This window comes from Epinephelus moara, chromosome 3, assembly GCF_006386435.1.
Source record: "Epinephelus moara isolate mb chromosome 3, YSFRI_EMoa_1.0, whole genome shotgun sequence".
Classification (NCBI taxonomy): Eukaryota; Metazoa; Chordata; class Actinopteri; order Perciformes; family Serranidae; genus Epinephelus; species Epinephelus moara.
In genome coordinates this window covers 16163816-16175225 of record NC_065508.1, presented here as the reverse complement: position 1 = coordinate 16175225, position 11410 = coordinate 16163816, and the positions used below count along the sequence as shown (strand labels likewise).

The 11410-nt window shown below is 39.5% G+C and overlaps 2 protein-coding genes and 1 non-coding gene across 3 annotated transcripts; all 3 read right to left on the bottom strand.

The window, feature by feature from the left end:
- Positions 1–625: 625 nt before the first annotated feature.
- On the bottom strand, positions 626–3533 carry rpl23a (ribosomal protein L23a). Its single transcript, XM_050036832.1, has 5 exons — positions 3442–3533; positions 1849–2029; positions 1392–1568; positions 933–1002; positions 626–690 (listed from the first exon to the last, which is right to left on the bottom strand). The coding sequence occupies exons 1-5, from the start codon at positions 3509–3511 to the stop codon at positions 676–678; spliced, it is 513 nt and encodes a 170-aa protein (XP_049892789.1). The 5' UTR covers positions 3512–3533; the 3' UTR covers positions 626–675.
- LOC126388407 (small nucleolar RNA Z17) lies at positions 1725–1796 on the bottom strand. Its single transcript, XR_007569755.1, has one exon. It is a non-coding gene; the product is annotated as a small nucleolar RNA Z17 (small nucleolar RNA).
- Positions 3534–4840: 1307 nt separating the features above from the next.
- ddx52 (DEAD (Asp-Glu-Ala-Asp) box polypeptide 52) lies at positions 4841–11342 on the bottom strand. Its single transcript, XM_050041244.1, has 15 exons — positions 11199–11342; positions 10713–10956; positions 8962–9101; positions 8672–8857; positions 8442–8585; positions 8163–8274; positions 7999–8071; positions 7309–7512; positions 7133–7223; positions 6883–7005; positions 6638–6788; positions 6036–6111; positions 5579–5650; positions 5160–5450; positions 4841–5014 (listed from the first exon to the last, which is right to left on the bottom strand). Exons 1-15 carry the CDS (start codon positions 11340–11342, stop codon positions 4972–4974), a joined length of 2094 nt encoding a protein of 697 aa, XP_049897201.1. The 3' UTR covers positions 4841–4971.
- Positions 11343–11410: the final 68 nt, after the last annotated feature.

Genomic DNA, 11410 nt, shown 5'->3' with positions numbered 1-11410 from the left:
GATGGTCAGTACAAAAGATAGTCACTTGTGACCAACACTCATGACAGAAAAATATGCTTCCATTTGTCAATAACACATTCAGAAGCCTAACTGACCAAATCCATGCTTACAGTATTTAAATCCCCTGCCCTCTACAAACAAGACTTAAATGCTGGATACTGTTTGATCTAACAATCCAACAGGGAGGCAGTTAAAAAGCTTTATGAAGATGGTTTCTAAAAAAAAAAAAAAACACCTCAGTTTTGTAACACTCCAATACACTGACTGATCAAGACAAGTTAAGTGTCTGAATTAGTCCTGATGTCTGGCAAAAAAAAAAACATCACAAGGTGGCACTGTTTGGAGAAATCAATGCTTTCAGACACTGCTGACAAACACTCCTCTTAATTAACATTACATTAATAATCAAAGGGTTCTTGAAGAAAGTTGCACACATTAACTGCAAGATGTAACTAACAAGCTGCCTACTCTATTTAGTAATAAAGCTAGCTATGAATTCAACACAGCCAACAAGTCTCTCACGTTTATTCTAATTAACTCAGGCAGTGGTGTTAAGTGTAAAACCTCATTTGCTGTATGTACTTGTGCGTGAAGACAACTCACAAACACACCGACACGTAATCAGTTGTAGTTTATACAAATATTTATTCTTCCACAAGTCTCTTCAGCCACAGTTTAGATGATGCCAATCTGTAGAGAAGAAAAGGACATGATTTAAACAATGTTCACTGACAGAGTGAATACATCTGTATCTGCACTATCTGGCATCAGTGGTTCCTTTGAATGCATCACAAACATTCAGACTTGTAAAAGTTTACATCACTTGCACAGGATTGACAACTTCAGAAAGCAAATACACCAATCATGCTGAAGTGAACTTGCTTTTGAGACCCATTATTCCCCTTTACCCTGCTGAATGATCAAAGACTCACCTTGTTTGCAACATCCAACGCATCATAATCTGGTGCAAGACGAACGTACGCCTTCTTCTCACCATCAGGCCTGTACACAGGTTAGAACAGAACAGGCATATGAGATGAAGCAATGAATGATGGTGATAAAACTATATCACATTTATATTTACAATGGAAGACAAGATGATTGAGGACCTATGTTGACCAGACTTTGAACCAATATTCTAATCTCAAATGTTGGTTCAAATTAATGCCTTAAATTCTGCAATCACCCACTGAGACTGTTCATTCCTGAGCCCAACAAACTCTAAACACATGTGATTACAGTGAGCTGATATACCATTGGCCACAGTTCTGCCTTGAATTATGAATGGTCTACTTTAAAGGATTGCACCCTAGTGTCATCAGTCCAGTAGTCAAGTTTCCAACAAGATAACATGAAGCTGGCATTCAGCTCAGCCTGGATTAAGATTTTACCTGATAAGTGTGTTGACTTTGGCGACGTCAATGTCATACAACTTCTTGACAGCGTGTTTAATCTGGTGTTTGTTTGCCTTGACGTCCACGATGAACACAAGTGTGTTGTTGTCCTCAATCTTCTTCATGGCGGACTCTGTTGTCAAGGGGAACTTGATGATGGCATAGTGATCCAACCTACAGGAAAAAAAAAAATGTATTAGGCCAAAAAAACAAAAGCCATCACATTTTTCTGGTCCACGGTCTATGAAACAGGCCTGTTAATATTTACACGAACACAACATAGCATACACACGCCTTTACTTGTTCTCATGTAATGAATTGTTTTACTTTGGTGCATCAGTAATTTATAAAGCTGGAATCATGCTTTTTCATACTTTGATCGCTTAAACCATCATGTGCACCAGGCTTCATCTCTGTATTTTTCAGCACCATGCACTCATTGACTGTCACTCACTTGTTCCTGCGAGGAGCACTCTTGCGAGGATACTTGGGCTGTCTGCGGAGACGGAGGGTTTTAGGGCGACGGAAGGTGGGAGAAGTCCTCATCTTCTTCTTCCTCTGGCTGTGTACGCCCTTGAGCACAGCCTTCTTGGCCTTGAGAGCCTTTGACTTGGCCTCAGTCTTGGCAGGGACAGCTTAAACAGAGAAAAACACCAGTTAAATTTATTCACAAATAAAAAAAAACCAAGAGTTAAAAAACACAAGTACAATTCATGAGACTAAATGAAGATGTGCAATGGGACACCCCAATACGTTATTTAAAGCTTAAGAATAGGGGCCCAGACATAAAAGCAAATGTATTTAAAATATGACTACTAACATGATGTCTAGATTTATGAGGAAAAAGGTGCATGTATTATGCCGCTACATTTGCAACCTACAAACCTAAGACGATCCAAGAACCTAGAAACTAAATAACCCTAATGCCAACTACAAAACGACTGCAGGTCAGCTTGTTCATGCTCCTCCAATTTGTAATTTGGTAATGAGCTACAAGACATTTTGATAAATGCTGAAAACAGCACCATCATGCCATGTTGTTATAATTAACTCCACTAAAATGAGTCCTTAGATGAGGTTTATAGCTGACCCGAGTTTGCTACTCCCTTTACCAAGTGTCATCAGGAAGAGCTTTATTTGCACTGACAAGCTGAGACAGTACAATATTCACGTCTGTATATCAGATAAAGCAGACCTCTGTCTAAATCACAATAAATTGTGTGAACATATCACTAAAGCACATTTTCCAAAATTAGTTGTTTTAAAGTTAAATAGCGACAAATGTATACACATCAGTTTCCAGATAAATGCTGACAGTTTCAACTCACTACTTTACATATTATAACCACTGATATGTTCAACTAACTCACCCACACTGCAGGTAGCTTTCTTCTAAGAAACAGTAACTTAAACTATCACGTGTAACTACTGAAACATTTCAAACACCGCCAAGGTGCCGCATGTGCTAACATCATATCACCAGCTAATCCACGAACCTGTTACACAATAACGTTTGGCATTAACTAGCCAAGACTCATCTATAATACTGTATGAAGATATTAGGACAGAATAACATCGTTAGATTATAAATAGACAGCGTTCAGTGAGCAGCGTCAACGCTAAAATGCTAAGTTTAGCTTAGCATCTCGCTCTGAGATACACGCCGGAGAGACAGGCTGCGTTATCTGCATATACAGGTAGTTGCCACCAATATGGTGAGGATATTTAAACCACTGACATTATACTTCTATAATAGACTGTATGATGGAATCAGTACAGAACACTAACATTAACTGATAAATACAAAACGTCCAATAAGCAGCGTCAACGCTAACATGCCAATATTAGCCTAGCATCATGCTCCGGGATACATGCCGGAGAGACGGGCTGCGTTAACTACACATTTAGGTAGTTGACAGCGATATGGTGAGGAAATTTAAACCACTGTCGGTTTATCCACATATTTAGGGCACGTCTAATGTACCTTAGGTGCTATACTGGTGTAATTATTAAGAATTATTCATTTAAAATCATAAGGTTGACAAACCTTCCTTCTTCACCTTCGGTGCCATGTTGAGAAAGGAAGGCTGAACGGGGTTTCCTGCAGTATAATGCATGGGCGAGATCTCGCTGCAGATGCATCGCGATAGCTAAGGAAATGGAACTGACTCCAGACCTTCAGTGATTTTTACCATGTGTATTGGTAAGAATGATAATAATAATTATAAAAGTCATAATCATAAGTTAATTTTACATTAATGCCATAAAAGTAAAAGGATTTCCCCTTTTGTGTCAACTTTTACATCTTTTAAAGCTCAGCAACAGTCAGAGCCTATAACTCCCAATGCGCACAAACTCACCAAACAGATAATTCTTAACCGAAATAAGTGTCTTTCATCTTACCCCAGAAGATTATAGATTAACATATAAACTATTTGTTAACCCCACTGTTAATCAGTCAACGTTGGAGTGATAATCTTTTGTTTTCCCAAAAGCTATTTGAATATTACTCATCACTCACTCACTCACTCACTCTGGTCACTTTACCTTTCTTTAAACTAAACAGTTTGCACCTCTGTACGTTTATTTATAGTCTTGCTAAGCATATACATTTTACCTAAGCACATTCCTGTTATATTCTGCATAGGCCTACTCATGCTACTGATTTATTTCACCTATGTCATGTTTTATCATATTTTACCTTTTATTATAACTTACAATATCCTTATATTCATGCATCTTTTTACTTGTGTGATTTTCTTACCTTTTTTTAACATACATACTTAAATTGCATTGTTGGAGGGAGCCTGTGACTCTAGTATTTCAATGGTAACGACTGCTCTCATAATTGTTCATTTGACAATGAAGAACCTTGAACCTTGAATACAGCACCATATTTGGTTACGTTAAAACAAGGCGGCTGTGAAAGCGTATGATTGTTTTATTTGTTGAATATGGCACTGTATATTCCCATGATGTGTTGCTTTGATTTTTTATTTGCTTGTTTCATTAAAAATTGCCGCTCTGAAGCAACTCTTACAACCAGTCAGCTTTCTTTACTTCAGATTGGCACTTTTTATTGCTAATATAATTTATTTTTGAAGGTATTTTCTTAATTATATATACTGTAGGTATAAAAAGTATTGCTAAGATGCAAAATTATCCAATTTTCTTTCCATTAAGCCATCACATGAAGTACAATTTATCTGTTCAATAGTCTGCGTATTTTTCTGATCAGGTCCAGTGAGCTGTGTCAAGAGTAAAATTCTGATGTCAAGTAATGAATGTATATTATATTGTTTTCCCATCTCTCTCACAATTGCCTTTAATTGCAGTTTCATTTATGTTACAAATAGTTTAAAACTTTCAGAATGTTAAATGTTAAATCAATGTCACAAGTTACAAGTGAGCAATTGTAACTGATTAAGAAACACAATAACACAAAAATGTGTAAACCTGTTTATTTTATACTCCGATATTACAAAGCACAAATGTGAAAATTGGCAGTAGATCAGTCAAATAAAATACAAAAAAAAAAAAATCCACATCCATCTCCGAATCAGTCTGCTTGTTCCACTCATCTTTGTTTGTCTTGTGGCTTATTTTTCTTCCCCTTTTTTCTGGTGGACAAAGTTAACGAACAAAGAAAAGAGCATTTTGTCATGTCATATTTCTGAAGCACACGGTCAGATTAAATGTCAGTTATGGCATTAAACAGATCATTAGACAATGATGTATATTAGCAATAATACTAATAATACTTACTTTTTTAATTTGGCTCCAGAAGAATCTGACCCCGTCTTCTGAGATGTCTTCTTGTGCTTTTCTCCTCCCCCTTCTGTCTGTGTTTTATTTTTGTTCTTCAGCCCCTGTCCTTTGGGCTTCTTTTCCTTTTTCTGCTGCTGCACTGCTGTTTGAGTTCCACCTTCTCCTTTCTGCTTCTTTTCTTTCTGTCCTTTATTTGGTGCGTTGCCTTTCTTCTTCATTAAGAAGCGAGGAGTCGTGCAAATGGTGCTTCTCTTGGGAGGTTTCTTCTCAAGTCTCCGCTTCACTTTGCTACAAACAGACAAATACAGATGGACTCTTACTGTCATATTACAAAAATGAGACTGATCAGTTAAAGCAAGAAATAAAAGCAAAAATGTGTTTTAATATATTCATTATTGTGGAATCTATCTCTTTACCTGTGTATCTTCTTGAAGCCAATCATGTAGTCGGGTACAGGGCAGCCAGCTTGTTTTATGACATTGGCGATGCTGTTGGAAACAGATGCAGATAGAAAGAGATTCAGAGAAATATGTAGATTGTAGAAAATTTTGGAAGCTTGCAATACTAAGTGTCCTGCCTCCATTCGTGTTCTTTGCTTTCAGCTACTTGGCCAACACTGTAAGGGAGATAACACTACCTACCGTTAGCTTATAAGGCTTACGGTCATAGACATTTACCTCATAGCAGTGACGTCATGTTTGGCCTCGTGCTAGTTACCATCAAACATAACATCTGATGACCTGTCTGCCTCACCTGAAATTTGCTGTGTTATCAAACTTTGATTTAAACTAATTTTCCAGAGTCAAACGCAATAACAAGCTGTACGTGTTTCACAGCAAAGGACGTCAGTTTGCACTTTTTGCATCCATGTACCTGCGCAGCAGGGGCTTATCATTTTCTGTGAAGAAGGTGATGGCCTTCCCCTGATGTCCAGCTCTACCTGTCCGACCTGAGGAGCAGCAAAAAGAATGATATATGAGGAAACCAATGAGCAGACAGGAAGAGATAGAGGAGAAATACATCAATCGATACATATAATTGACATTTTTGTTGTTATGAAAGATATAACTATGCAGGATTTTCCTAAAAAACAATGTATAGACTTGTACAGAGGTAATCCTTCTCAATCATCACTTATGACCTACTAGAGGTGTGTGGTGATGTATTTTCCAGCAGAGACTCTGTCCTCTGCCTGTATTTATTCATTTATTTTCTGTGCTCAGGATGTTTATGAGTGTGTACCATCATAGCACTCAGTGCCAGACAGTAAGCAGCAGACATCCAAGAGACCCAGCGCAGAAAAAACCACAAATATAGCGAGTCGAAATGCCACATGAGAGTGAATCTAGGGTTGCCTGCTGAGCATGTTTACAAACAGTAACTGACAATCCTCCATAGTGTACCTTAAATCGATTAATCATCCCTGATACAGGATGATCTTATTGTGAAACGACTGATTATAAATACAAACTAACCAATCCGGTGGATGTACTCCACAGCGCTGGTGGGGAAGTCGTAGTTCAGCACGAGGTTGACTCCTTTGAAGTCGATTCCTCTGGCGAGCAGAGCCGTGCAGATCAACACCCAAATCTTACCAGAGCGAAAACTGTTCACCACGTTGTCCCTCTGAAACAGAGAAGCCACGGAGCATGAGTACAAGTTTGCACTTCAGTGACAAATACAGGACTTTTGATACAGTGCATTAAGTGTCTGAACATACCTGCTGCTGTGTTCGGTCGGCATGGATCACATCCACATTGATGCCTTCATATACCAACTCATGGAAAAGCTCCCGTGCTCGGTCTATAGACTGCACAAACACCAGCATGGGAGGAAGGAAACCCTGAAAATAGCAGAGGAAATGCTCTCATTTAATCTTAGGTGGTAAAGAAATAGAGTTTGTATTAATTAATTCATGAAACATGAATTCATCATAAGCTTGAACAGTAACCTTTCTGGAGTGTCCTTACTTTTTTGATGATGTCCCTCATGGCCACCAGTTTGCCATTCTCCGTCCCAACAAACAGCAGCTCCTGTTCCACCGTCTCAACTGCCGTATTTCTGAGATGATAAATTAATTTTTCTAAAGTGAGAATCAGATTTTACAACTCAATCAAAGTAAGGAGTTCTACATGTAGATCATTACCTGTGTCCAATGTTGACAGACACCAGGTTATCGAGGTTCAGACGGCACCACTGCTCTACATCTGGCGTGCAGGTGGCGCTGAAGAAAGCCCTGCGCACCTTTGAACCAGAGCAGGCCAGAAAAATTGTGGCGAGCTGCTCCCTGAAGCCCGTCTTGCCGGCCTCGAACAGCTTATCGGACTCGTCGACAACCAGCCACTCCACGCTGAACACCAACAAAACACAACAATCAAGCTCCCATTTCATTCAAGATTGTTTTTGACAGTTGACAGTGGAGACAGAGACAGGAAATGAGACGGGAGTGACGGGTAAGACACACAACAAAAGGTCCCCCATTAGAATCAATGTTGTGGTTGTATGGTTAGTTAACTTTGTGGTGATAACTGCGGCAAAAACCCCAGCTGAGACACATATTACGAATGTATGTTTGAATGTCCAAAGAGTGCTATTAAAACAAGAATAATACCAGTATTTTCCATGTATCTAAAGGGTTTAATTTGGGACATACAAACAGAATACGCTGTTTACATGACCCAAATCAACCAAATCAAAAGTATTGTCATATTCGGAATAACAGTGGAATATTAGTGTGCATGTAAACATAGTGTATACATAACTTTTGCTAGTTTGCAATAAACCTTCATGGGGCACCTTTAAGAAAAATTTCAGAGAGCAACAAATTCAGAGTTACCTGCTGAGGTCGAGACCTGGAGGATCCTGCTTGAGAAGGAAGATGAGTCTGTTTGGAGTACTGACGAGTATATCTGTACAGGAGCGCAGCAGGTAAACAGTGAGGTGAGGTAAAGCCAGTTCATATCTCATATTTTGTCTCTTCTGTGAAAACATTTTTCTTACCATATTTTTTGTTTGACTGTGGTCCATATTTCTTGGCTGCCAGAGAGGCTTTGTCTATGATGTGAACTCTAAATCCCACTCCCTCTGACAGGCGGAGCAGCTCTCTGTAGGTCTAAACACAGAACATCAAAAGTGATACGTGCAAATGTGTGTGATCATTTCACAAAACAGCTTTAGCAACAGCTGAAACTCTAAATGTATTCAATAAAACCTGGACAGTCATGTTTTCAGGTCGCCTTCTTGTTACAATAAAAACAGCCATTGAGTGTGTTTGTGTACCTGGTTGGCCAGTTCTCTGGTCGGAGAGATGACCACAGCTCTGAAGCCCAGGTTGGCCGGTTGCTGCAGGTGGGCGAGCAGCGGAAGACAAAAAGCCAAAGTCTTTCCTGATCCCGTGGGAGCGCAGGCCAGCAGCTCCCGACTCTGAGCAAGAAACCAGACACACAGAAACCATCACATAACGTCTCTACGTTATTTACTAACCACTGAATGTGTGTGTCTGCACTCACATGCATCATGAGCGGTATCGCCTGCATCTGTATGGGTGTAGGGGAGTTCAGCCCTGCATCTTTGAGGTTCTGAAGGACATGTGGGTTTAGACGATATTCGGACTGTAGCTCTTCAAACGTGCACACAGGGTCAGGCACGTCGCAGCCGTGTACGTTTATACGGTGTTGAGAGCGAATACGATTCACCTAAAATCAAATACAGAGAAAAGGACGTTACAGAACTCAAAGTCAGATTAGTATTTGTCAGAATCATATAGAATCTCTTCATCGAGTTGTCTCTGTATGAGGACCTTTTCCTGGTGAAGATGCTTCAGCCTCTTCAGCGAGGATTTCTCCTTCCCATCACCTGACAGGTTTTGGATCTTTCTGTCCAGCGAGGAGGTCCAGGTGATGCCATTTCCCTCCGTGTCTTTCAGCGCTCCGCCATCAGCTTCAATCAGACAGAAGACAGTAAACAGCAGTGAGTCTCTGACATTAAGAGCTACATCCTGTTCATTTAAAATGGCGCCACACACCACTGTTGTGATGTGGAATTTACATTTTAAACACATTCCAAAGAGCCATGTGGGACCGGATGAAGTGGATAATATCACAGTATATGTCACTTTGTATTAGTGTGATAATATATTTGGATCTAGTGTGTTATTTGAGAAACTGTTTATGGATAAAAAATGGAAAGATAGGAACAAATCTATTACTGTTATAAAGCAGTCCTGCTCATTGATTTGCAACATTGCAAACAACAGACTGATATGCACGGAGATGTCACAGCTACATCTGTATAAACAGCATGTAATCTCTCTTACAGACAAATTTATATCATCGTCATCATCGTATAACCCATATCCAGAAATACAATATCACTTCCATACAGCCAGACAAGTGACTTTTTTCCACATATAACAGATACAAATTGACTGGAGTCATTTTTAACAATGTTCAGCAGCAAAGAGAAACTGGAGGAAACCAGGTGAGCCCTCTTTCAGGAAAGGTTCGCATCATTGGCAAAAGTTGTATCACACAAACAAATCTCCTTCAGCTGTAAGGACAGGACTGAGATATATGTGGCGAAATGCGGAGACTACTGGGAGTACATCGCTAATGTGGACAGATCTTTAAGTAAATCGCTCACCATGTGCGTAATACAGGCATACACACTCCTTATGTGTCTGAAAATTAATTAGCTGTTTGGAAATTAGATTATATTATGGTGCATATCAATGTAGGAATATAGATTTAATTTGTATGTGCGTGGACCTTTTATTTTAGATTAATCCATCTATTTTTTATTTTTATATTGTTTATAGGAGTCGTTAGGTTTTTGTTTTGTTTTTTTCTAGCTTTTGCCTTTATTTGACAGGACAGATTACTGGTGTAAAAGAGGGGAGAGAGAAAGGGGGAATGACATGCAGCGAAGGACCATGGGTTGCAATCAAACCTGCAGCCGCTGCGGCAAGGACACTGCCTTTATACATGGGACACCCGCACCCGCTGAGCTGCTGGGTGTCCCAAGTTGTTTGATTTGTTGACCAACAGTGACCCTGTTTAAATAAGAAAACAGTTCAATACAATATTAATAACATAAAGTTGGCTGCTTAACTTTTATTTTCATCTCTCCATCACTAAATGTTTGATTTGAAATGGCCCATCACACTAGGGCTGCAACTAATTATCATTTTTATTATTGATTGATCTATCAATTATTTTTAGATTTATCCTGAATGAGTAAGTATAAAATCTGTTTTTCTTGTAAGTAAAGAAATACCAATCACAAGCTCTCTGAGCCTAAGGCAGTGTCTTAAATACTAGTTTAATAAATTTAAGTATAATAAAAATATAATAATAAAACCTGACAATAATCAAATCACAATGGTATAACAGACTAAATCTGCAAATTCGGATTGAGTAATGATTAATAAAAACAGGTCATAGATATAAAAAATATCTAGAAACTTTAGATAATCCTAACAATATCTACGGTCAGCTGCTGATCAGTTTGTAATGTCTGATGTGTTCAGCAGCACACAGCCACATGCTTTACCTTCCACCTGGTTGCTTTTCATCTTCTTCTTTTTTCTCTTCACGTCCCTCTTTTCATCCCTCTGCTTCCTTTTGCCTTCTGCACCTGAATCTCCACTGTCACTTCCCACCTCATAATCCTCTCCTTCATCCTCCTCCTCTTCCTCCTGTGAACTGCTCTGGGATCCATTATTTGCTCCTGTGCCAAAATAATCGATCGCAGAGAGAGCATCTGTGGACGCTTCCCCACTGTGAGACCTGGCAACCTATGAAATACAACACGAGTACAGTCACTGCCAGAGAATATTACACTTGTACCTCATCACTTATCAAATTAAATACGAAATTAAAGCATTCAATCTCACTAAAATGTCAAAACATGTCCGAAAAACAAACACTACGGCACACTTCAACTCGTTGCTAGCCAAACTATATGAAACCGGGGCTCATGCGGTTATCAGTCTCTCTTTTAAGGCAGTGTATAACCAGCTACACCTGTTCAATTTACCTTAAACCGAGCAGCGTCTTGACCAAACCTCTTCAGGTCAAATTTAGCTCCGGCTCCGAGTTTCCGAAACAACTCGAAGGCGTCCATTCCTGCAGCAGCGTGGTCTGTCAGCACCCAGGCATCACTAATCAACCACCGGATCATCCACCGGCAGCTCCTCCCCTCCGGTCTGCACTCTGCTGCCCCCTGCTGGCTGCGTGATCATGTTGTAA

Excerpts from the sequence above, each read along its gene's own strand:
- rpl23a (XM_050036832.1), bottom strand. The coding sequence starts at position 3,511 with ATGCATTATACTGCAGGAAACCCCGTTCAGCCTTCCTTTCTCAACATG. Across the intron at positions 2,030-3,441 it reads ACCGAAGGTGAAGAAGGAAG|CTGTCCCTGCCAAGACTGAG; the intron begins GTTTGTCAACCT and ends TCTCTGTTTAAG. Across the intron at positions 1,003-1,391 it reads AAAGTCAACACACTTATCAG|GCCTGATGGTGAGAAGAAGG; the intron begins GTAAAATCTTAA and ends ACCTGTGTACAG.
- ddx52 (XM_050041244.1), bottom strand. The coding sequence starts at position 11,342 with ATGATCCGGTGGTTGATTAGTGATGCCTGGGTGCTGACAGACCACGCT. Across the intron at positions 7,006-7,132 it reads TGAGGGACATCATCAAAAAA|GGTTTCCTTCCTCCCATGCT; the intron begins GTAAGGACACTC and ends TGCTATTTTCAG. Across the intron at positions 5,651-6,035 it reads GATAAGCCCCTGCTGCGCAG|CATCGCCAATGTCATAAAAC; the intron begins GTACATGGATGC and ends TGTTTCCAACAG.